Source organism: Neopelma chrysocephalum, unplaced genomic scaffold, assembly GCF_003984885.1.
Source record: "Neopelma chrysocephalum unplaced genomic scaffold, ASM398488v2 Primary Assembly neopelma1_44, whole genome shotgun sequence".
NCBI classification, from domain to species: Eukaryota; Metazoa; Chordata; class Aves; order Passeriformes; family Pipridae; genus Neopelma; species Neopelma chrysocephalum.
This window is the reverse complement of record NW_020897703.1, coordinates 5,353,526-5,380,219: the sequence shown is the minus strand read 5'-3', so window position 1 is coordinate 5,380,219 and position 26,694 is coordinate 5,353,526. Positions and strand designations below refer to the sequence as shown.

The 26,694-nt window shown below is 38.2% G+C and overlaps 1 protein-coding gene across 7 annotated transcripts in view; it reads left to right on the top strand.

The window, feature by feature from the left end:
- STK17B (serine/threonine kinase 17b) overlaps positions 1 to 15,325 on the top strand; it is a 27,034-nt gene extending 11,709 nt beyond the window's left edge. Inside the window, exons 1-8 of one of the 7 annotated variants that reach the window (XM_027678153.1) lie at positions 1 to 36; positions 2,158 to 2,313; positions 6,040 to 6,252; positions 10,108 to 10,252; positions 10,486 to 10,612; positions 11,510 to 11,558; positions 12,923 to 13,102; positions 13,592 to 15,325. In XM_027678153.1, coding sequence (XP_027533954.1) covers positions 2,192 to 2,313; positions 6,040 to 6,252; positions 10,108 to 10,252; positions 10,486 to 10,612; positions 11,510 to 11,558; positions 12,923 to 13,102; positions 13,592 to 13,874 — 1,119 coding nt within the window. In that variant the 5' untranslated portion in view covers positions 1 to 36; positions 2,158 to 2,191 and the 3' untranslated portion in view covers positions 13,875 to 15,325. Of the gene's footprint in view, positions 37 to 167; positions 285 to 483; positions 696 to 2,154; positions 2,314 to 6,039; positions 6,253 to 10,107; positions 10,253 to 10,485; positions 10,613 to 11,509; positions 11,559 to 12,922; positions 13,103 to 13,591 lie in introns of those variants that run through there. The other 6 variants (XM_027678150.1, XM_027678151.1, XM_027678155.1 and 3 more) reach the window with 6 other exon arrangements.
- The last annotated feature ends 11,369 nt before the right edge of the window (positions 15,326 to 26,694 follow it).

The following is a 26,694-nucleotide window of genomic DNA, read 5'->3' as shown; positions in this document are numbered from 1 at the left end:
GGAGCGCGGCCGGCCGGGAGCGGCGAGCGAGGAGCGGTGAGTGTGTGTCCGACCGGGGGGCTGCTCCGCTGGGCGATGGGTGCTGGGCGCTGCCTCCCCAGCCCGGTGCCGAGTCCCGCCGGTGCACGCCTCCCCGCCCCGCGGGGCTGCCTGTGAAGGCAGTCGGGGCTGTACCGCGCGCACCGGCCCGGTCCCGCCCTGGTGGCCGCCCGTGGTCCTTCGCTGCCAAACGCCTTCCCCGGCCCGGAGCGGGGACTTGACTTCTTCGCGAATAGTTAAATGAGGTGATTTTTTTGCCTGGTTAAACTTCCGTAGTTTAGTGGGAAGTTTTCTTTTTAATGAGAATCTTGCAGATTTCTGTAAAAGCCGCATTTCTGATGTCTGGTACACATTGGTGCAACGTGTAACAATACAGGTATCACCTTTAATTTTGGAAATAGTTAATGTTTTAGAATTTGTGCCTTCTTTTTTTCCATAGCTAATTGGATCTCATCTGGATTTCTCCCTGTTATGAATATATGTTTTTCTCCATTTGTGATACTGAGCTAAAAAAAGGAGAGAAGTGCTGTCTTACCGGAGAAATAAAGTCATTGCAACATAAGGCAAAAGTTCTCCTTAATAGTTCCTCTGTAAGAATGAGGATATAAAATTAAGGTTTACACAATATACCTGATAATGGTAATAAACTCATGATGGTAAGCTCTTAATCAGGTCAGTTATCTAATACAAATATTTTTGTGCTGAAGTACTGCAGTAAGGAGATACACTTGAACAGTTAAAGTTATCTAGTGAGTACAGCACTAGGGAGAGTCACGTAAAATTTCAGACATCAGAATCGGCCTCTTAAGTGATAAACTGTCATATAATTGGGGAAAAAGGAATGCATGCTTGTTAAAAAGTGATTCAGAGACTTGTGTATTTGATTATATTGTTGCCTCTTGATAACTTTTAAAGAAGCTAATTGATGCTTATCAAATGATACTTTGAAGATATTTTTAAACTGTATAGTTTGGGTCTTTTTCCTGCTAAAGCCTGTATTATGATTTGAACCCAATATTGTGCCAATGTGAACATCCATGTTCCAAGAATGGGAATGTGAACAATGCTGGATGGGTACTGGATTATATTTGAATCATAACTAGTTCAAGTGCTCCCTCAGAAGTTTCTGATAGTGCACTTCTGTCATTTGAAAAGTGAAAGTGTATTTTTGTGAGTTTGCTAACTGTCCCTAAACTGTAATTTGCCTTGTGTTTGTTGGTTTTTTTTCATTGCTAATAAAGGCAAACCTGCTCTTTAACTTAAAAAAGCCATCAGTTACAACTTCTGTTATCCTTCAGTAACCTTTTTCTGCCTTGCTTTTGCATTTTACCTGAAGAGATGCTTCAGACCTATAAATGTGAATGCCAAAACCTAGTATTTTTATGGGCTTTGGTGTTTTTTTTTTAACAGTAGTAGACTTAATGTGGGTGGGTGTATCTTCATAATGTGCTGTTCTGCTGGTTTATTAAGATAATTTAATCAGAATTACTACATCGTTTGATTCTCAATGATCTGAACTTGCAAAGAGAACATTGTCTATTCATGCTGCTTTCTGACAATTAACCTACCCTTAAAAATGAAACTTAGATGAGCTATGAATGAGTCTAATAAGAAGTGTGAATCTTCCCACTGGAAAAAACACTTTTGTCCTGTTGTTACCCATTCCTGCTATGTTGCAGTCAACAAACAGGGAGGAGTTTTGGTTAATTCCCACAGAAATATCAGTTAAAAGTATAAAGCTACTGAAATTTACCCAGAATCCAAAGAAGTGTTAAAGCTTATTTTCAGAAAGATTAAAAAGAAGGTACATATCATTAATAGTTAAGTAGTTATTAGCATTTTTATTAGAATTGAAGCCTATCCCTAATGTCTTACAGATATGCTCCAGGGGGGAAAAAAACCCAACTTATCTCAAATGTTTAATTATTAAAATAGCATGTCTTGATTAGTATTCCTTTTGGGTTTTATTTTTACAGTGAATAAATGTGTTGTTTTCAGGTAACTACAGAACGAAGTTACAGCTATTCTAGTTTTATAGACCTAAACTCTAATATTTCTATACTTGCCTGTGCTGCAATTATGGAATTTCTAAAACTCTTAATTGTTTTGCTTTAGCAGGTGACTGGTAGAAGGGAGGGACCTGCTCTTGACAATGTCAAGAAGAAAGTTGGAGAATAAAAGCCTTTCTGGCTTGTTAGACACACCTCTACACACAGCAATCAAGACAGAGAATTTCCACAATTTTTATACGCTTGAATCAAAACAGCTAGGAAGGTAAGATTGTTCCTATGTATTTTATATTAGCAGGAGGAATTTCTGCTGCAGGAGAATTCTTTGTACAGTGATAGAATTTTTCTGGCAAACTTTTACAATAGTAGATGGAGAATGAAGTATCCTTCCCAGTCCTCTTTGCAGCATCCATTGGGTTCTCTAGGGACCAGGAAAAAAGGTGCAGTGAGACGTAAGTTGCCGTCCTTTTCCACATCAGAGAGATGTTTTCATAGGCATGTAGATTTGGGATTATCTTCCTTTTCTTGCATTTCCTCTGTCTAGTCACATATCAGATTCCAGGTACATGGACTGAAGAGGAGATGACATAGAAGGACTTAGACAAAGAATGGGGATTTTGAGTTGGTCGATCCAGTTGTTTGGATGAATCTTCTGAAGTCCAAAAAACCTTTTTTCTCCCCACCCTCAAGCAATTTCGAGCAACCTACTGTTTCAGAGTAGTTTTGCAGCCTTCTTCCTTTGCTCATGTTTGCAACAGTAAAATAGGAAATAACAAAAAACCCCAAGCTCTTGGTATTTGTGATCCTGTTTCAGACATACGAGTGAATGTGTTTTTTGAAATTGCTGTGTCAGTTCACACCTTGAAAATATTCAGTTACACTTGAATTGGGTGTAAAGCCATGTAAACATAATGCCATGTTCCTGTGTCCAAGCTCCTTGGAACAGAAGTGACACGGGTCAGTCTCACAGTTGTGCCTTGACAGGCTACACAGCAACCCTTTGCACCTGCAGCTTGTTTTGTCAGCAGAGATGTTCTTCTGTATGTGTTTTTGTAAGCTCTTTAGCCTTCATTGTTCTCTTGGGTTTTTTCTGTTTTTCTGGCATGTGCTTTATCTGGTAGACTTTTACAGAAGTGCACATTGCAGCCCATAACTTTCCTCTTTTCTTAACTACTGTCAGCTCTGCTTTTGAAATCTGGGTTCTGCAGAAGCAGTTGATATGCACCATCCTCTAGAACTCCAGTATTGTTAAAAGGCTGGATTTTGTTGTACATACTTGTGAGATGACATCTAAAACAAACAAAACTATGGATTTTTCTGTGGATTCCAGAACACTGGATTCTTTAACACTTTGTTACATGCAAAACCAGGCATAACAAAACAAGTGCCAAAATGCAGAGAAAACAGAAGCGGAGTACTATGTTTTCCAAACATACTTTTGATTTTTCCTGGCCTGTGTGTATATTTTTTTAATGTTTTCAGTGTATAAATACTTCGTAAGTGATGTAAAATCCATCTTTCTTTGTAGCCTGTCTAAAAGATTCAATATGCTTTTTTTTTTCACTTGCAATTTTCTTCTTCCTCTTCAGATTATGTAGTAAATAGTTCTTTTGTTCTCTGCTTAAGCTTCCCAAGTCGCATTTCTTCCTCCCACACCCTTATCTGCTAGGTCCTTTGGTATTTAAGACACTGACTCACGAAGCTGGCAGGTTGGGTTCTCTTTAGTGGGTTAAGTAGTTTTGTCCCTGGTGTGTCCATGGCTTGGCTTCTTCTGAAGCTGTTAAATTTCTGTGGTTTATAACTTGAGATATGAAAACATCTTGAAATCAGTTTTTCTTGTAAAACTGGGCTGTAAAGAGTGATGGTTATGCAGCTGCTTTGCAGGCAGCAGGGAGTGGGAACTACTCTGCTTGCTTCGGTGCAGCACTTCCGACCTGACTTCTTTGCATTTCTGGGGCAATTTCCACTGCTCTAAAAGAACTATTCTGTCTTAACTTTGTCTTAATTGGCACACTGCAAATAGAGTGTAAACAAATGGAAATTCTCACATCATCAATCTGGAGATGCCACTGACCCTTCAAAACTGTTAAACCCACAGCAACCAGGGGGAATATGGGCCTAAACTGTCAGGGAAGATCTTACTGTTCTCATGAAACTCAACCAGTTCCCCTTTGGTAATTTTAGAGAAACTTTTGTGGTTGACAGGGTGATGTGATGTTAAAACAAGAATGTAAGCTGGGGCAGGGAGTATTTTCAACTTTGGTATGTTATGAAATTCATCTCAATAACTTAAAATGTTCTGCAGTAATTAGCTGGTTTAACAATTGGGAAAGAACCTGGCAATTGCAGGCTTACAAATATTGCTAAAATGAAGAGTGTGCATGTATCAGACTCTAAATAACTTTCACCACTGAAATTAATTTTTCCTTTGAGTTTTGTACCCTTACCTTTCTAAATCTAGTGCTTTAAAAAAAGGACAGAGAAATCCTACAACTAATTTATGTAGACATTAATGATGACAGAAGCTGTTTTGTTGAATTTTTTTCTAGGTAATTTATAGTAGTATGATTAGAGGTAAACTTTACATGTTTAATAATGCAGGTTTATGCAGACTACTTAGTATTTGGTTATTTGCATATGAAAATCTTACTTTTTCATGAGATGCTCATACTTTTTTTGATTAAATACTGAAGTCTAGATTTTTTTTCAAAAAAGGCTCAGACGTGACTTTTTTTTTTTAAGGAAATGTTCCTTTTAGGCACTGGGGCTTTTACACCAGAAAAAAGGCAAAGCAGGGCAATGTAGTATTTTCTACTAAAGTAGCTAATTTAGTTAAAAACCCCACAGCTCGAATAACTCATACTGAGCTGTTCCATTAAGTTTGTTCTTAGTATGCTGTGGAAGTTTGTTCTTAGTATGCTGTGGTAACAAAAATATAGGTGGAAAGGCTTTTTTTTTTTACATAAGTGTAGATCTTTGTGCATAGTTTTATACCGTTTTTAGAACTTTAGACAATTTATTTTAGCCTTTCAAGTTTTTTTTTATAAATAACGTTTCTTGTATCATTTGAAAACACTTTGCAAGAATGCAACTGGGCATTTCTGGGAATGCAATAGTAGTGGTTATAAATTTTTTTTTTTCAGGGGTTTATAACTTGGCTTAAAAAACTGCAACTTTTTCCCCCTAATTTTTTTAAAAAGATCAGCTTGGTGTTTAAATGACAGTATGTGGTTTTCTTTTAAAAACATTTCTTTGCCAGAATACCTTTTTTTTCCATACCTAAACAGCTGGCTAGGAAATAAAGCAGCACACTTTGTATAACTGTAATTGAGGAAGAGAATGCTAAGTATTGGGTGTTTTCCTGCTAAGATGTTTTTAAACATTTTGCAGATACCTGGGATTTTTGTAGCAGTACTACATGATTTGTGGAGGGAAATTCTCTTTATGATTTCTAAAATTTTCTGCACTGAAAACCTCCCTGCCCCCCTGTACATATAAATATGCTTTATTTTCTGTGTTCATTGATTGCATTCCACAGGGGGTTTGCTTTGTTCATTACTGTGTCCTGTAGGTGTTATGATGTGGTTGAGGGTTTTTTAATATAGTATTGCCAACCCTGAGCAGCCTGGTAAGATGTCATGGCTGGTCCTGCTTAAACAGGAGGTTTTGAGAGACCTCCAGAAGTCCTTTCCAGATGAGTTATTCTGCGATCCTGCAGTGAGAATGTCCCTGATACCCCATACTCTGATTTAGTGTTTACCTAGTCTGTATAAAGGGAATTTTACTGGCTCTGACCAAAGCTTCATCTGGCTTAGTATCCTTTCTTCTGCAGTGGCTGAAAGTGAATGTTCAGGGAATATGTAAGAAAAGGGCAAGCATGGCATTCCCCTTTTTGTTTGTTTCTAATTATTTGCCATGCCCTCTTATTTCTAGTGGCAATTTATGTGTTTTTTATCTCTTGGGTCTTAATGTTTTCCCTTTTATTTTGTAGAGGAAGATCTGCTGTGGTTAGAAAATGTATAGCTAAATCCACAGGCCAAGAGTATGCAGCTAAATTTTTAAAGAAGAGAAGAAGAGGTCAAGACTGCAAAGCAGAAATTCATCATGAAATTGCCGTACTTGAATTAATGAAATCTAATCCTCGCATAGTTAATCTTCATGAAGTCTATGAAACAGCAAATGAAATCATCTTAGTGTTGGAATAGTAAGTATGCCTTCCTCACATGTTCCACATTTGTAGTTTAAAATCTTTCAGTATACTAATGTTTTGCATGAGCTGCCTGAATGCCCAGAATCACAACAGTACACTGTATATATTATGCTAATATTTCATTAGGATATACTTTCTAAGCATATTTATATTTTTTGCTTTAAGAGTGTTTTGGGCAAGCTGACTGGAGATAACGTTCTTGAATCCCACTGAAAGTCCAAAGTGCTTGATGCATCTTAAGTGATAAAAAAAAAATAGAATAGCCCAGTACTGATACCAAGTACACAGACTTCAAAGAAGCTGAGTACGTCTGTGCTCTGTGAACTTCAGTTAGCACTTGATGCTTTTTGGTGACTGAAGACTTGTAGTTGCTTTGTGGGTTCTGAGCTTCTAAATTTAGTAGTTTTGTTGTTTTGAAACTGTTTGGCTTTTGGAGCTGTTTTGTAAAAAATTCCCATATTTGTTTCAGATGTCCCTGAAGCTTCTCATTAGCTCTGAAAAAACAAGTCTAATTTGGGAATTGAATTTGAATTATCTCTTGTATTTGCTGTACATTTTTGTTTGGAATGTAGGAAACAAAAAGGCAGATTTTGAAGTTAGATCTCTCTAGGCTTTAAGTTTCACAAAGTATTTGAAGTGCTCTTAATGGTGGTCTGCATACACCATGGTAAATCCCTTCAAATTTTCCAAAGAATGTAGCTAGATTCTATTTTTAAAAGCTTTTTTTCCTGGAACTAGATGATCGCTAACATATTATTTGTTGTTCTGTGAAGGTTAAAATAATAAATAATGTAGAAGTCAAGACAAAGTCCAGATGGCAAGTTTTGAACTTCTGAAAGTGCAAGTTCACATAAAAGCCATACTGATTTTCCTGCTTCTGTTTCAGCTAAGCTAACTCTCTCTTGCTTATTAAAGCTCTGTAATGAAACAACTTCCTTATGCTACATTGGTGTTCATGGTGTAACTTCATTGTAGTGTTCAGAAGTCTTGCAGTAAAGTGTTCCTACTTTTGTGGGAATTACACACTTAAATTATATTCCTCTGTAGCAGAATAAACAGCTTTTCGTGTTAATTTCTCATTACCAGAACTCTGAAGCAGTACTTGAAAAGAATTGCAAGAAATGAGTTTATAAAATAGTTTATAAGCATTTTGTCTTCAGCTGTATTTTTCTCCCCTGCACATGTTCCTTGCTCGTGTTAGGTGTTGTTGGGGTTTGGAAGATGTAGGAGTAAGAGTCAGTTTGTGTTAGTGCACATTTTCTAAATAAAGGAGAAATGGATGCTAGTTCTTAGTAAGACTATCTTTGTAGAGGGAATCACTAAAGATGTGAATACTTCTTCAAAAGCCCCATCACGGAGATTGCTACTCTGCTAATTTGAGGTCAAAGGAAGAATCCAGTTACTCTGAGAGAAAGCTGGCAGCTGTACTAACTCTTTGTGCAGCTGTAATAATTTCCAGGTCTATCTAGTTTGTGCACTGAAGAAGTAAGAAGGGCTCTACAGAGGGAGATCAGAGCTCTGTCTCACCTGCCATTTCTAACAGTGGCTGTAGGAAGGTGCTCTTTAGGAAGAGCTAAGGAGCATATAACTGCCCACTTTTTGCTCTTCACTCTCTTTGCACTGTTGCAGCAAACAGAGGTATTGTACTGAGAATACCTTTCTGCTTATTCCTTTTAGTTTATGGACCTGTCCAAGTCTGTGAATGTGTTTTGTCCTTTTTTTGAACCTGGTGATACTGTCTACTTTGGTGGTAATAAATTCCAGGTGCTCATTATCTTCTGTGGGAAGAAATATTTTCTTTTATCTTTTTCAAACTAATCAGCTAGTTTCATCAGGTGCCTTCTAGTTCTTATATTGTAGGATCTGGTGAATAACAGTTTTTGTTTGGCTCTAAACCAGCTTTAGTGTTTTTGTAAGCATCACTTGTACACTTCCCCACAATCTTCTATCCAAACTGAAGAGTCAGTGTCTCTTTGGTTGTTTTTTTTTTTTGTTGTTGTTGTAAAGTATCTGTCTGTCCTCTTACTTGCCGTTCTTTCTATCTTCATTAATCCTACATAAATGAATATACAGAAGCAGAACTACATGCTAAGGTTTTATACTGAGCATTGTTTTGTTGCTTGTTCTCAGTAGCCCCCCCAATGATAGCCAGGTACGTTGTTTTTTTTTTGTTTGACTGCTCTGCACATTGACCCTATTATTTCTTAACGATTGTCAGTCAAAATTTTCTGAGCTATCCCTGCTAGTTCGAAGTTTGTCATTGTGTGGGATTCCATCAGGTTATTTATCTATATACACCACAGGTCATCTGATGCTCTTTTACTCGCTTTCTCTGTTGGCGCTGAACTTCCTTGTTCATGTCTTCCTTGAACTGGGAAGCCCAAACCAGGATGCTGCATTCCAGCAGTGGTCTGATGTGCTGGGTAGTGTCACTTGCCTCAGTCTGCTGGCTGTGCTCCTGCTAATACAGACCAAGGTGCTGCTGACCTTTCCTGCACTTCAACTCTCGCTGTCTCTGAGGACTCACAAATCTTTCCTGCGGAGCTTTCAGCTCTTTACCCGTCTGAGTGTCCACCTGTCCAGACCATAATGCAACTTGGATACAATAATACTGTGGGAGACAGTGTCAAAATCTTGTTAGTTAGAGTAAACGACATCCACATCTCTTCCTGCATCTACATTTTGTCATAAAGTCAACTAGGGGAGACATTATGGACACCTCACAGAGCAGGTTTATGGCTGTGTTTGTTTGTGTTGTCCATCTTCTAACTTTTTTTTAGATTCTGTCATTTTGTTAGCATTGAAGATTAGGCTTACTGATCTGTAGTTTTGAGGTAGCTCTTTATTCTTAAGGGAGAGAAACTTCAGGCAGTTAGAGCAGGCTGAGTAATGATTTCAAACCCAGCCTGAAAGGAAGCAGCTGACGCTGTGGCCAAGGGTAGAAGTGAACTAATAAACCACGTGCAACATGGTTATTTCCATGCTGCTTTACACTGTACTAATAAGGTTTTCTGGAAGCCTTTTTTGAGGAAGATGAACTTGAGATGCTGTGTAAAAACATGAACCTTGTCAATCTTATTTTTGAAATCTACCATTTCTACACTAAAAACAAAGTGACAGAGCTGAGTCCTTGTGTTTCTGAATATTCTGTGTCTACTAGAGTTCAGGAAGGGACTGTTCAATAACTAACTAGGCAACTGTATATTTAATCAGCAGTATTATGCTAGATTTTCTTCCTGGTACCTCTCTGAGTCTTCCATCAGAATGGCAGGAGGCAAGTATGCAGTTTCCTCACTCCAGAAATATTCCTTAGCAGTCTAGCTGTTATTAAGTTGTTATTACATTTACACCATAGCCACATCCTGTAAAAAATAATGATTTTTACTCCTGAAATCTGAGAATAGGAATGCTGCTGGGCTTTCTTGCTTCGAATTATTTATGAATAATGGAAGACATTTATATTTGACTTGAAAAGAGAGGCTTCTTTGGCTAAATGATGATAGAACTCATCTTCTTGAAGGCATGTTCACACCTGCTTATAGGAAAGCATGCTTGAGGGTACCAGAGTATTATGAGGTTTTCAACCAAAGTTCTGTTTTGCTGTCTCAACTGCTTTTGCTGGCTACTAGGAAAGAAAAAGCATCATCAGATTTTTTTTTTCCTTTTCTGTCGGCTTATATTATGTGTTTTGGCATAAATATGTAAAAAAAAAAAAAATATTTCCAGCCTCTCTGAGATTACAAATATATATATTTGATAAATATATATATATTGCTACATATAACATTTTTCCTCACTTAAGATTCAAAATTTAAACTTAACACGTAAGTGTTCTTGAATGTGTTTCAGTGCTGCTGGAGGAGAAATATTTGACTTGTGTGTCCCAGATCTGGATTACAGAATTGGTGAAAGGGATATTGTAAGACTTATAAGACAAATACTTGAAGGACTTTGCTGCTTGCATGAAAACAATATTGTTCATCTTGATTTAAAGGTAAGACTGCAGCAGACTTTTTATTTTAGTACTTTAATTTATTATTACATTACAGTAATTTGTTAAGTATATAACAAAGATGAAGAGAAAAAGGAGTGTGTTAGAGATTAAATATTTTTAAATAAAATTTAGCAATAAGCATTGCTTAATAGAACCTGCAGTGTCATTTTGTACATTGGGCTTTTTTACAGATTGCGTTTGATTAATTGAGATTTAAATCTTTTCTATTCTAGCCTCAGAATATTTTGCTGAGCAGCGTCAATCCTCTTGGTGATGTAAAAATTGTAGATTTTGGTATTTCCCGGAAGCTTGAGAATTCCAGTGAACTGCGGCACATCATGGGAACAACAGAGTATCTGGGTATGGAAGAGCTGCTTCACAATGTCTAATTTGTGCTTTGGAGAAAACAAACAGTTCATGTAATATGCTTATGAACTCACCAGTCATTACTGGAGAAAGAACATTATAGGACAAAGCAACATGTTTTGAGCTGTTCTTTTTTTAGAGTAGTCAATGAATATTTGCACCACAAATTCCCAAATTATATCAGTAAGTGCAGCTCTCAATTCATGCCGTAGCACTTGCTGTGATACTGGCTGTTAACAAAAAGTTCTGGCTGTTAAATTCTTTTGATTAGAATTGAAATATAGCATTAGCGTGCACAAAGAAGTGTTCTTTGAGTTAGGAATGTTGTTTAGTGTCATGGTTTAATGAGATTAAAATATTCCTTGGAAAGGGGAAGATTGCCGTTAACACTTGGCCCTCTGTGAGGCTCGGGTTTCCTTCATGATTTGCCAACACTCAATTTTAAGAGCACTTCAAACTACAGTGAATAACTTGCTATCTAGCATAGGCTAACGGCCACTGATCCTAAAATTGGCTTGGCCATCTGCTTTTGCAGTGTTAACATGCTGAAGGCTTTATGCATTCCCCTAAAAAAGCTATATACTTGAAAACCTCTTAGAAGAATGTTTTATGTGGATACTTCTGATTAGGAAACATCTTGAGACTTGGCTAGGAATAGACTTTAGGCCATGTAGTGCCGTTTAAGTGTGACTCAAACATCTGTGTGTCTAGTCAAACAGAAATAACTTTTTTACACTCTTGTGGCTTCAAAATAATAAACTTAACTATTGAAACTGTGTGTTTAGTCTCATAATAATGGTTGGCAAAAAAATGCCAGAAATGTAGTGTATGATTCAAGGCCATTTGAGTAATATATTTATTAAAGCATTTTTCTTCTCTCCATCTCTTTAGCTCCAGAAATCTTAAACTACGATCCTATTACCACAGCTACAGACATGTGGTAGGTTGTATATCTTAATTCATTTTATTGAGGTAGGGGGGGCCACTTAACAACTTAGGGGCCAGATTTGGACACTGATGCAGTTTTTTTATCTGGCTTCCAAGAATACCCTGCTGCTGGACTGACTAAAAGAGGGAGAGATGGGAGGATATAACTCAGAGCTTACAAGGAATTACTGTAAATGAGTCTGTTGCACACTTAGAAGGGAATGCCAGTGGCTTCTGAGCCTGGAGTACAGGTATTTGTTCTAAGGGAACAATAACAGTGGCTGGATAGCGTACTTTAGGTGTTAGTTACTCTGGGATGACAAGCTTCAGGTATGAGCTTCTCTTGGACACTCTTTCCTCCCCACTTTTGTATTGTTAAGTAATTTTATTATACAAATGATAAAAAGTATTTAACTTTCTACTTTTTATCTTTAGAGAAATACTTGCAGAATGAGTAATGAAAAATGAGACAAATACCTTAAAGTGATCCACAGCTTTATTTGTGGCTTATTAATTTTATGAACTATGTTAGTTTAAAGACTGGCTTTGAGATGTTTCCTTAGAAACATAAAATATTCATATGCTGTTCTTAATAATTAAAATTCAGTTTTAAAAGTTGCTGTGATCTAATTGCTCCTTTGAAATCCTCAACTCATAATAGTAACTAAATCTGTTCATGAATGTTTTTTTAACCGCTTAATATTTGCATGCTTTTGTGGGAAGACATAAAAACAAATTGTTGGTGCTCTCCTCAGAATGACAAACACCGCAGCAGCTGCAGTTTCCACAGTGTAATGGATACTAAGACCTGATCTGTCTGATCACAAAAAACATTTTTATTATGCATCAGGAAACCATTTAAGATTTATAATAGATTGCATGATGTGTCATGTTCTTAGGGAAAAACATCTGAGCAAGAGGATATTGTAGCACAGCTCAGATGTGGAATGTGCAGAAAGGTTGACTAAATCTCGGTCTTTGATACTTCATCCAGAATTGTAGTGAAAGGTGGGGTTTTATTTACGTGCAGATTAGAAAGTGTTTTTCTGCTGTTCTGTCCTCCAGAATTGCTCTATGTGCAAGACAGGACTGTGTAAAAGTGATGCATTTGCTTTCCTAACAGTCTGAGTGGAAAGAAAAGGGTGTATTGAAAGTAAGAAATTTTTAAAAAATGCCTCCACTGAGATGTATACATAGCTTTCCTTATGTTTGTTTGTGTATACCTACACTTGAATCACATAAAACTGAGATGTCACATGATGCTTTTAATTCTCTAAATGTGGGATACATCAAGAAGTTTGATCTGCAGCACAATAAATATGCAGGATATATTGTTCAGATGTTCATGTAGGATTATACATTGTGTTCTTATTTCAGGAACATTGGTGTCATTTCATACATGCTGCTGACACAAGAATCTCCATTCGTGGGAGCTGATATTCAGGAAACTTACCTTAATATATCTCAAGTTAATGTGGATTATTCAGAAGAAACATTTGCATCAGTTTCACAGCCTGCCAAAGACTTCATTCAAAAACTTCTCATAAAAAATCCAGAGTAAGTAACAAACTCCTCCAGGCAACAGTCTTAAATTTGTGGAGCACCTAGAGAAAGTGAATGTTAATTTATATACCTAATACCATGATTCCTTGAAAACCTAATGGCTGAATACTCACTAGCATTTATTATCACCCTATTTACAATGGTCAATATAAAACATAGGACTTCAAAAGCATAAGCATGTGCACATTTATATATACCATGTTGAAAACACTCCAAGGGAGTATGTTCCTTGTTCTGCTGGAAAAGCTTACCAGCTTTAGAGGAAACTGTCAGCTACATTTAGATCATTTAGATGCGTGTTGCCACTGCTTAACCTTAACTGTGTGTTTTGTAGCAGCTGAGGTAGTGCTGAAAAAACAGCGATACTGATGCTTTAGTGTCAGTTTTGCTCAAGATTTCTTAACATGTGTCGGGGTTATTTTAATTAAGTTTTTAGTATTTCTGAAATGAACTAAAGCAACTTTTTCCTTTTGTTTTTCGAAGGGAAAGACCCACAGCAGCGGACTGTCTTTCTCATTTGTGGTTGCAGCAAGGGGAGTTGGCGCTCTTGTGTGGCCCTGAAGAAACCTGTTGCTCTTCTCAGATGTCAGGACACACAACAAAATGCTCAGAAGAGCGGAATGTCAAATCCAGTTGTAATGGTACCTGTAGCGACAAGGAAGACAAAGAAAACATTCCAGAGGACAGCAGCACAGTCTCCAAACGTTTCCGTTTCGATGATTCATTGCAGTATCCCCAAGAATTCACGACAGACTTCTTATGTTAATGTGTAATACAGACTTTTATAAAATGAATTCAGCATAATCTATTCCAGTGGTGAAAATAAGATTATGGCTTGCCAATTCATGTAGCATTGGCGTACTGGAAATGCACTTTGATTCTTTTATGCTGATGCCTCCTTTTCTATCCATTGCTGGCAGTGGATTTAACTCCTGAGAAATTGGAGTTGTTGCGGCAATAAAATGAATTATTTTTTTTTAAGAAGATATAAATAAATATTTTTGCACTTTTCGAGTTCTAGTCAAAAAATGATGCTAGAGTGAACTAACTGAAACCTGAAAATGAGTTTGTTTAAACTCAACCTTTGCCAAACTGGTTGAATACATGCATGCTTTTATGACTTGCCTTAATAAGAAATTGGTCTGAACAGGGAAACTGAATCTAGCTGTCTTCCTGAACTTACTTGTGACCCTTCTCATCACTTTAAGTAGAGGCTAAAGTTGATATGTTTTGGGACTGATAAATCTGTTGGGGTTGCTTGGAAAACTGTTTTCCCTCTGGGACAACTAGTAGTTATGGAAGTGTTTCTGCCTTATAGATCTGTTCCTCTTAGGGATTGTAATGCACACTCTGTGTTTTTGCCATGTTGGATCTCTGCAGCTCTTGAATAGAAAACGGGTAGACTGTCAGTCCTTGTGCTAGTGGACCTTGGCTTCTTACCAGTAAATTGTTTGAAGAAGATGAGCTTACTATGCTGATGTGAATATTTGATGAACTTATTAGTTTGCTGTTATAAAACCTCTGAAATATTATCATCGACCTGTATTGACCTTTTCCTTATCTTAAAAAAAACCCCAAAACAACCAAAACACCACAAAACACCCCTCTCCAAAAGAACAACCAAAACCACAAAGGAACCCCAAAACAGAAAGCCTCTTTATAGTTAAAAGTAGTAACTGAATAAACTGAAAATAGCCATTTTTGCCAGTGAAGCTGGAATTAACAACTTTTCTTTATGTCCCTCTAATGTAGAAGGGCAGTACATCTTTGTCAATTATTGTTGCCCCTAATGACTCAACTTCATGCCTGCTCTGAGAAATGGACTGCAGTGTGTTAGTATTTAAAGACAAACTACCTGATAATTGTTTTAAGGCTTTTAATTTGGTTTGCTCAGTGGTATTTTTTTAAGTTATGTCCCTTCCACTTCCTGTTTCTAGGCTCTTAGGAAATAATACCTATGTAGCAAGTCTTGACTTAGACCTATTGCTCTAAGTGGTGTCTTAAACAGCCTGAAACTAATACTGACAAAATAAATGCCTAATAGTAACAGAGACTGGAAGTCTTTTTGTTTAGGGAATGTATTAAAACTCTTACAGATATTTTGAAAGTAAGTGTCACTTTAAAATATTTTTGGGATTTTCCACTCTTCAGAGCTGAAATTTAATTGTCTTTGATTTGGATTTGTTTTGTATAATAAAATACCACAATCTGATAATATTTTTCAAGTGTGCCTGTGCATTTGTTAATAGTTAGGCAGATTGGTGTCTTGGAAAAATATATGATTGAGAGGTGAACATAATGATTGGTAGAAGGTTGTATTTTATCTTTCTTCACACAAGGAAAGAACAGGTTTTTTGCAAATAGATTCAATATAAGGTATCACCATAGTATGTAGTGGAATTTGGGACTGTTGTCTTGATTTGGGTGACACTCGTGTCAACAAGTGAAAAGCAGACTGAGGTGTGAGGCAGGTGAGACTGTCTTTCAGATTATGTTTGCCAGAAGAAGTAGAAGTTTTCCAAGACATAATTTCATGTGAAATAAAGTAACAGTATATTGAGCACGTACAAAGCTCCGATGCTGAGATATAAACGAACCACACTCAATCTCCTCCATGTATTAATTCTCATAAAACTTTTTTCAGTGGTACTGAGAGTGTATAGGATTATAAAATTCCTTTGCAGGAGGTGGTTGTTGGATTACATTCAGGTACTTTATACCCTTAGTTTTCAAAGTCCTTGGCTTTTCTCAGTTGGAGTCTTATTTAACTTTTTTGGGTTTTTTCCACCAGCATGGATTCCAGTTTGAACTGGGTAAATTAAAACTACAAACTATTACATATTTACACAGAAGTTAAGGTTCAGTTAAGGTAAAGAAGACAATGTCAAAAATCTGTAAAGGTAAAAAAGAGTGTTTATAAAAGTGTTACACTTTCAAATTCTGCAAAAATATTACTGAATTGAAATTACAACTATTTTTTACCATTTGAAAAATCTGAAAGCATATGCCAGCACTTTATGACATAGTTGTTATTACTAAAGATTTTTATCACAGTATCTGATGTTTACATTTCTTACTACTTTAGAGCTAACTTATCTTTAAATAAATGAAAATTGGTCTTTTCCAAGGAATTTAAGTTTTGAAGACTTTATTTGTACTTTATATAAACTTAAAATATACCTTGAATCAGACTTATTTTGGATAAGTGCATTTGATTTATTTAAAAATACTATTGTGCATTCGTAACCTCAATTGAATATAAATACATATATTGCAGGCAACTGTTAGTCTGTCTTGCTTCCTGCCATATTACTGGGAATTTCCAAGTGTTAATGAGTGATGAGTAACATTTTCAGATGACTGAAGTCATACTTCTATGCAGTTATTGACCTTTTTATATTAAAAAACCTAAAAAATAAACTTTGCCTTTTTTTTTCAAAACTTCTATGTTTTCATTCCTTCACAGAATCAGAGAATGGTTGAGGTTGGAAGGGCCTCTGGAAATCATGTTGCCCAACCCCAACCTGCTCAAGCCATGCCATCTAGGCCTGGTTGGCCAGAATGATGTCCAGATGGCTTTTGCTCTCCAAGACTCCATCTCTCTGGGCAAACCTGTTCAGTGCTCAGTCATCCTCACAGTAAAAATGTGTTCTTGTGTTCAAATGGAGCCTTCTGTGTTTTAGTTTGTGCCCGTTCCCTCTTGTCCTGGCACTGGGCATCACTGACAAGAGCCTGCTGGTGATATTTTGCCCTGTGCAGCCCATGCCCTTGCCTGCTTTGTGGAACAGCACTGGCTCCTGTTCAGCTCAGTGTCCACCAGGTCCTTTTCCCAAAGGTGTTTTCCAGCTGGATGGCTCCAGCATGTGTCAGTGTATGGGATTAGTCCTGCACAGGTGGAGAGCTTTGGGCTGCGCTGAACTCCATGAGGTTCCTGTCAGCCCATTTCTCCAGCCTGCAGAGGTCCCTGTGGATGGCATCATGACCCTCAGGTATATCAGCCACTCCTCCCGGTTTTGTGTCCCCTGCAGCCTTGCTGGGAGTATGCTCTGCTGTCATCAGTAATGAGGATCTGGGAGACAATGTCAGAGGTCTTGCTGAGGTCTTGGTAGGCAGTGTCTGCTGCTCTCCCCTCAGTTACTGACCAGTCGTTTCACTGCAGAAGTTTATCAGGTTGCTCATTGTGACTTCCCCTTGCTGAATCCGTGCTGACTAACTGATGACTCATGAACTTGGCAGCTAACTTCTTGGAATTGTTTTATATGTGTCTGGGTTTTATACATAAAAAGTTGATGTTCCTGTATGTAATGGTCTAGTTATATCTTGCAGTATTTATTGAGGTGGTACCTTTTATGTTAAATTGTAATAGCCTTGCTGAATGACCATGTAAGGAAACTTAAATGAAATGTTTGTTACACATATTAACCTCCTAGGGCACTAATGGTACATTTGTTTCATTGTCAAGCAGACGGCTGAAATAAAAACAAACAATCAAACAAAACCAACAAGTTGCCTTTAGAAAGGGAATTGCACTCAAAGGTGGTAGCCCCTCGTTGCCTGGTTAATGCGTTTCCTCCAAAGGCACATTTAATTGACAAAGCTTTCTCATTGTTTGAAATGCACAAATGGGCTTTCTTTTTAGTGAAAGAAACAGTGTATTCGTGTGCTTGGTTTGGTGTTGCAGCATTAAGTTCAGAAATTATCTGAATATTTGCGTTTCCTGTATTGTAGGTTCTTATCAGGAAAGGTGCCTATTTTTTCTTTAATTTTTTTAACACCTCAAGAAAACAAACCATTCTGTTTAATGGTGATTTAAGATAACTTGAAATTTCTGTCTTTTCAAAAGGCCTTCTAAGGAAGAAGACTTGTTAGAAAAATGCATTATAATGGCTTTAAACTGGAAGAGAGCAGGCTTGTATTAGATGTTAGGAAGAAATTCTTGGCAATGAGGGTGGTGAGACACTAGAATAGGTTCACGGGAAGCTGTGGATGCCTAGAAGTGTTCAAGGCTGGGTTGGATGGGGCTTTGAACAACCTGCTCTAGTGGAAGATGTCCCTGCCCATGGCAGGGGGTTGGGAAATATATGATCTTTAAGGTCCCTTGCAGCCCAGATCATTCTATGATTTCGTGTTAATAACTGACCATTTTCTTACCAGCACAGCTGTGCTTCTACTTTTGCCAAGTAAGGGAAGTTCAGCTTGAAAAAATATTTTGTAAAACTGGGGCAAGATACAAGGGTACAATTACTGTGTGTTTGTTTCAGAAACCACTCATCCTGTGCATTAAGAACCTGGCAGCTGACAGACTTGAAAATACTGCTTGGCCCACTCAGCATTGAAGAAGTGAGCAAGACACAGAATGAGTCAGTGAGTAGAACATCTACCAAATTAATAGTAACATTACAAAGCTGAATTGCCAAGTCATACCAGCGTATGAGAGTATAAGGAAATTTTTTAATAATTAAAAGCAGGTACATGGATTATGACATAAAAAATCTTATCTGCTAGCCCAGTGTAATGAATAAACAGCAACATAGATGTTATCAGTTCTCTGTAAGAAGAAAGTTGTTTTCTGATAATGAAAAATACTGTATTTACAAGGATTTCTTTTATAACATTCCTAATATTAGCAATCTGTGTCTTTCCTCCTCTGAAGAGTACAGGCAGGTGTGCTATTTCCAGTTTCCTAATCAGATGATAAACCCCAAAATGTCACATTCTAGCAAAAGGAATCACAATGCCCGGCAGTGGATGGCAATGCATGCTGAATGTGCCACTGCTTTTTGTAGGTGTAGTTTCTAATAGTTGAAATAGTAAGGAGTTCTGTTTGCATGGTCTCCAGCTGGACTGTTACAGCCAGTACAGTGTAGAGCTTGTTTGAATCTCCCAATGCTATGTTGAGTATGAGGGTATGTCTCATTTCAAAATCAAAACCAGGCTCTGGTACTGGCTTGAATTTAGAAAATGCACTGGGAATTCCAAGTGATGTTGAGCCTTCTACAGCTGGACAAAGCAGAAATACCCTGTTGGTTCTTTGCTTGTGATATTTTAACAGAGGGGCTTTTATGTTTAAAACTTGCCATCTAAACACTTAAAATGTTCTGTGTCCAGTTCACAAGATTGATTACAGCCTGAATTGGAGCTCATTTATAGGGGTTTTCCAACAGGGTAACTCTGTAACATGTAGTGGTACCTTTTATGTGTTGCTGTGAAAACATAATAAAACCTGTCAAAATTCACAAACTAGCCAACATGGCAACAGCTCTTTCAGATGCCACTGAAATCCAAAACTGGTCACAGCAGAAGTCATGCAAACCATGCCAGTTATTTAGATTGGTCAAACCATTTGATTCATGATTAAGGGAACATGCATTGACTACCAATGGAACTGAAGGAGATTTTTACTTATATTTTCTTGTATTCTGTGATTTAGGGAGGATGGGGGGCAGGTTGTTTAAATCCCAGGGCGTTGTGCACAAGATGAACTGATGCCATGATGTGGCACCCGAAACATCTTCAGTTGCTGTTGGAGTTTAGATACCCCAGCCCAGCATTTTAGCTTACTAAGAATGATTTTGCAAGCACGGCTGAGTTCTTTTGCATGTTTTGTTGGGGCACCTATCCCACTGCTTTGCTAAAGACAAGCACCTGAATTTAGCTTCTGACTGAATGATGGGTTTTATCCCCGGGAGCCGATTGCTGGCGCTGCGTAAGCGGGGCCTGGCGGGGCAGTCGCGTGGGCAGAGAAGAGGCTGCGGGGCCCTGTCCTGCTGAGGTGCAGGAGGGCTGTGACTGGCACCCTCCTGAAAGATCAAGCTGTGGTGTCTGTGCCGTGAACTCCACAAATCAGGTTTTTAGAAGCAGCATAGTCCTCCTTGGAGCTGCCCAGATCTCCTTTAATAAATTTAGCGGTGCAAATTTAAGCAGACGTTTTTGGTTTGGGCTGCTGTTCCTGTTCTGTTTTCAGAGACAATAACGCTCTCTTACAGGCACCCCTTTAGAAACCACAGAAATTAAGTGTTTAACTTGGTACAAACTACAAAATGTTACGTCATTGTCCTGGTTTCGGCTGGAATAGAGTTTATTTTCTTCTCAGTAGCTGGCATAGTGCTGGATTTTGGACTCTGTATGACAATAACATTGATAACACACTGATGTTTTGCTTGTTGCTAGGTAGTGCTTTCTCTAAGTAAAGGACATTTCTGTTCCCCATGCCCTGCCCGTGAGAAGGTGCTCAAGAAGCTGGGAGGGAGCACAGCTGACCTGAACTCATACACCTGGTATGAATTCCATACCATTTAAATTATTATTATTTAAACTGCAGGGGAGCTGGCTGGGAGGGTCTGACCACTTCTCAGGGATGGGATGGGCATTGGTCAGCAGATGGTGAACAATTGTGTTGGGTGTCACTTGTTTCCCTTGGTTTTTTTCCTTTGGTTTCTTTTTTTTTCCTCCTTTCATTACAATTTTTATTATTATTGTATTTTAGTGGTATTATGATATTTTATGTTGTTTTAATTGTTAAATTGTTCTTATCTCGATCCATGAGTTTTTGGGGGGGTGGTTTTCTTCCCCTTCTCTGATTCTCCTCCCCATCTCACATGAAGGAAGGGGAGAGTGAGTGAGTAGCTGTGTGATACTTAGTTGCTGGCTGGGGTTAAACCATGACAGTCACAAGCCCTCTCCCACTTTGTTTGGGTTTTTTGTTAATTAAAATATCTTCATGCTTCATGTTTAAATAATTCAGTTTATTTCCAAAATTGCTTAAATCACAGAATAGTTAGGGTTGGAAGGGACCTCTAGAGATTATTTAGTCCAACTGCCCTGCCAAGGCAGGGTCACCTGGAACAAGTGACAGAGGAACGTGTCCAGGTGGGTTTTGAATGTCTGTAGAGAGGGAGACTCCATGCCCTTCCTGAACAGCCTGTTCCATTGCTCTGCCACCCTCAGTGTAAAGAAGTTCTTCCTCATGTTTAGGTGAAACTTCTTATGGTTTAGTTTATGGCCGTGCTCCTTGTCCTGTTGCTGGGCACTGCAGAAAAGAGTCTAGCACCATCTTCTTGGCACCCACCTTTGAGATATTTAAATGCATTAATGAGAATCCCTCTCAGTCTTCTCCTGTGTAGACTAAACAGACCCAGCTCCCACAGTTTCTCCTCATAAGAGGAGAAATGCTGAAAACAAGTGTCAACTGAAGCTTTAAGCTATGAATATGGTTTTGAATCACTGGGCACTAGGTGGTACTAGTTTGTATTATTTCTCTAGTGGCCAGGTTGGGTTGTAGTTGCTTAATGTAATTATAAGGAAGAGTTTACCTTCTTAAATCATGTTGTTCTCCTGTTAATAAATCAATCCTGTTCTTTAGTCTTTTGTGCTTTTGATGTCCTCATTCAGATTTACTTTCTTCTAATGTAATGTGTGAGAGATTTTAAGTGAAGTCATTCGGTAATTTTCTTCAGTGAATCAAAAGTTCACCAGTTTTTCTTCATATATGTGTTTCAGCTTGAGGTGCATATGAGAAGGTGTGAGTTGGCTTCTCATAACCGAGATAGTCCTCACTGTCCAGGACTCTCTTTTTAATACATCTTATTGCCAGAAGTAAGTTTGCACTGTAATATTTTAAAATATTGGCACCATCTTCAGTCAACACTGAATTTATGAGCACTGGCAACTCAGAGGTATGAGTTGTGATGCTGAATTCTGTTTTTCAACAAACGAAAATCTAAACAAATCTATGTAACGTTGTATATGAAGACAAAATATAGTCTTAAGTCGAGACCCCTGGTGGCCTAGTGGTTAGCGTGCAGGACTTTCACTGCTGTGACCACGGGTTCGAGTCCCCGGTCTCCTGGCCTGATGGAGGTCGTTAGCCCTGTGAGGCCATCCATCTATGAGAAGGACACTCTAAACAAACCTACGTCCTGAGGACCTCACTGCCATTGTCCAAGCTTGCTTGGCCCCGGCAGATGAACCTTAGGATTAAAGGGTGGGCTCAGTTCAGCGCAGGCTGTGTCTCACCTAAAAAAAATCCATTGCGCAGGCTGGAAAGGTAAAAAGACCTTTCCCCAAATCTTCGTTCGCGAAGATGGGCCATTATTATAGTCTTAAGTCACTTTTGTGGCCCTATTATTAGTAAAAATACCCAGGTTTCTGTTATTTGTTCCTAAAGAGTAATCTAAGAGCTGGCTGTGGACCTGGTCACCAAGAGAAATAGATAATACTCTTTCAGGAATTCAAACCCATTTTCTCCTACAGAAAAGATCTTTTTCCCCATCTGTTCCCTTCAGAGGGTAATAGATAGCATTCACTATCTGTTTTAGAACCTGGAGTAGAGAAATATTAAGCTTTATATTTCAGTCCCATTATGCAAGAGGTGGAGAACACAGAACATGTCTATACTTGAAGTTCAGAGCCCTCTAAGGTGACTTTACCTGAGTCAGCTGTAAAGCTGCTGACAAGCCAGAGTCCATCAGATCACCACTGGAATGTTCAGGGAGCTGGAGCATTTGGTGTATGAAGACAGTCTGAGGGAACTGTGTGTGTTGGGGAAGAGAAGGTGGTGGAGAGAGGTAGTTACTGTGTTCCAATGCCTGAACTAGAGAGAGAGTGGTACTAGATTCCTCTTGGTGCTGTGCAGCAGCAGCAGCAGCAGGAGGGGCAGCTCTCTCAGCATGGAGGGAAATTCTGGCCAGGCATAAGGATGATGGTCTTCACAGTGAGATAATTAAGAGGGAGAGAAGTTTGCCCAGTTTTTGGCTTTAGAGAACTTCAAATCTCAAGGCCCTGTGCAATCTCTTTTAAAAAAATTTCTGTGATTTTAAAAATACAACACCTTCCTGTTAGTTTGAAAGAACTATTGAGTGACATCAGGAAAGGTGAAAATTTACTATTTGAATTTAAACAAAAATCTTTTCATAATTGGTGATTGGAATCATGATTTTTTAAGTGAGGCCAATCATGCAAGTCTTCCATTTGAATCTCTGTCTTTGAGAGGTTTTTTTCAGCTATGACAACCATTAAAAAAAGTATTGAAATAAATTGAACTTAAAGACCTTTGAATCTCTGAATCTCAAAGTATTGAACCAAGACTAATGAAGCATATTCAATTACATTGTTCTCACTGAAAATAGTATTAATAATAATATTATTAGTGAAAACAAAAATGTTTATATAAAATTAATAAAATTATTTTAAATATAGTTAGTTTAATCTTAATTTATTCTGTTTTTAATTTCGAGTTTTTGTGGATGCTTTATTATGTGCACAATATGTCAGTACAGTAGTATGTGTGTACAGTCTGTAGATAAATATACATATCTTGGTGGTGTGTGCTCAAAAACTACCTATTGAGAAGCAAGAAAATTTGGAGACCACCGCTGTAGGGAGTATGCCAGCATGCAGTGTGGCATATTGGCTGGAACCCTGGCTGAGCCTGTGAGTAATGTCAGTATTTGCCTAGCAATGTAGGTATTACCTGGAAATTTTTAAACTGATATTCAGAAAGCAGTATGTTTGTATATAATGGCTTGGAACAAGTTCATGGGTGTATTTCTATCCCCATCTAGCTAGTGTAAGCAGATAACAAGTAATTTTTGTAGTGTGGGCAACATGCCAATAGAATTAAATTGCGTGTTCTTCAGACTTCTGAACAGATAGTGTAGTCAAACAGTGAATACCTCTTGTTTCTGCTGAATTAAATTCAGGCAGTTGAATTAGATGGGGAAGACTCAATATCCATTCCCAATACCCTAAGCTAATCAAAGAGCTGAAACCTGAGATGTAGAGAACTAGAAAACACATTTAATTCTTCACAAGAAAAACTTTAAAAAGCACTCATTGGCAAGTTGTATGAAGTCATTTTGCCTTTACAGCCTTTGTCAAATGATCATCTAGAATTTAGCAGATATAGAGTTTGCAGTTTCAGTACTGTAGAATCCCATCTCCTTACTTACAAATACCACTTCTGTAATCAAAACCCTGCTTTTTCTGTGATGTATTCGAGCTCCAGTTCAGCAAAACATTTGCATTCACACTTGAAATGTAACATGTCTTTAGTCACTTGCTGTTCAGTAAAGTTCTGATGTATGTGCCCAGTATTAAAAGCTTGGAATACAGGTGGTTGGCTGAATTTGAGTCTGAATGATTTGAACTTTTGCTACAGTGAAGTTTAATATCAAGTATAATTGCAGGAATTTTTCCAAGTAAAAAGTAAAATGTTTACAAGTTGAAATATGTGCTCTCTGAGAATATGGTGCCTTTAAAATGCATTCATATTATGGTATAATTTTGTGTTGGAGAATAAGCAAATTGCATTTAATCATGGGTAGCATGTAATATTATACCAGCATTAAACTGCTTCTAATCGCTCTCCCGTCTCATTGCTGAAAAGATTGATCAGTCTTTATTTGGGGTGTTCTTTAAATAGCCAAATATTCTCTAGATCCATAGCAATGAATATATTCTGAAGCATAGAAAGTGCTGTTAAAAGACCAGAAATTCTTGACTGTGAGGGCAGTGAGACACTGGAACAGGTTGACCGGAGAAGCTGTGGAAGCCCCAATCCCTGGAAGTGTTCAAGGCCAGGTTGGATGGGGCCCTGAGAAACCTGGGATAGTGGAAGGTGTCCCTGCCTGTGGCATATGAGTTGGAACTTGATCTTTCAACCCAGACCGTTCTTTGATTCTCTTGTAGTTATTTTAGTAATTTTTTTCTTGGTAGCACCATGCTTTTTTCAAAAACTTGGGAAAGACTGTCTGGTTTGGCTTCTATTAGTACCAACTTTTAAGCATACAGCTTCACTTAGTCTTCTGAGTTTTATTCAATAAAATAATTAGTAAGGCAGTTTTCTTAACAAGTTATATGCTGTAAAAATGGCTAATACCACGCCATTCCAAATAAATACCTCTTCAGGTAATTTTTTCTAATTTTATTTAGTTTTTCTTGGGGGAAAAAAAAGCATTTAAGTTAAGATATTAGTTACTTCAGGCATCATTTTTGCATTCAATTATATAAAAAAATCTTCCTTTTTAATTTCTATTGCCCAGCGCTGTATGGAAAGTGGAAACATGGGACATGCTTGCACTGAAGCAGAAATTAGTGGATGCTTTCCTGATAGAAAGTGTCAATTTTTCACCAGCAGACAGTGATGTTTTCCAACGGTATGCATGAATGCCAGATACATTTGAAGAGCACAGAAAGCTAATAAAGAAAAAACAGATCAGTATCAAGATGGTCTTAAGGTTTGTAATGACAATATTTTAAAAACTTTCAAGCTCTCAATTTTGAACAGCATATAGTATATGATCTGATGGATTGAAAAATTTATTTTATTTTGGCATATATTTTAAAATGAAGTTTGAAGTAGGTGTTTTTATACTGTTCTTGATGGTAAATAATTTTTTGCTTGCTTTTCACTCCTACTTTTAATGTATCTGTGAGTTCACTTTGTATGGGATCACCTTTTGGCATTAACACTTAGAGGTGGTACCACAGATACGGTAGGTGACAAGGTCTTTGTCATCACCCACAAATCAAATTACCAACGCTGCTGCTCCCAAGTGAGAGAGACAGTTTTGCTGCTGACTTCCAAAAATACAGGAAGTATATAAAATACAGGACCCAGTTCTTTTGAAGAATACAAAAAAAAACAAACAAAAAAACCAAACCAAAACACAAAACCTAAATGATAATGACACTGATTCCATATCCTGTTTTTTCCAGCAGATTTTATACTTCTTGTTATTCCAGCAGTGCCAGGATCATGCCCCTGTCCCCTGCCACTGTGCTGAGGGTGCACTCGGTGCCACTGTGTGTCGCTGACAAAGACCCTGAGGAGCCCCAGGGCTCAGGCAGAGCCCTGAGGGACAGCCCTCATCCCCAGCCTCCACTGGGCCATGGAGCCCACTGCCCACAACTCCCTGGCACGTCCATGTGGCCAATTCCTCCTGCGCCGCCCATCCTGGCCTGCAAAATCCATGAGGGGGCCAAGTGTGGCCCTTTGTGACACAGGCACCTTCCAGGGCTCTTTGTGATGCGGGACACGGTGGTGCCTAGAGACCTTTGTGACATTGCAGACCCCGCCCTGCCCCAGGGGTTTATAAGGGGTGCAGAGCTCAGCCCATCTTAGTCGCTCCCAGGAGGGAGCAGCTCCCTGGATCTCTCCAGGGCTAATAGCTGGACTTGCAGAGGAGGCCAAGCGGCCATCCCATGGGCCAGAGAGGAGGCCCGGATCGACGCTGGGACCAGGATTAACATTGCATCACTGGGATCAATCCTGGAAATGGGATTAACATCGCAACATTGGGAAAGATCAACACTAGCACGGGGATTAAAATCCCTTCTTCTTCATCATCTTCATCTTCATCATCATCTTCATCTTCATCATCATTATCATCTTCATTATCATCTTCATTATCATCTTCATCATCATCTTCATCATCATCTTCATCTTCATCTTCATCTTCATCTTCATCTTCATCATCATCTTCATCTTCATCATCATCTTCATCATCTTCATCATCTTCATCTTCATCATCTTCATCATCTTCATCATCTTCATCCTCTTCATCATCTTCATCCTCTTCATCATC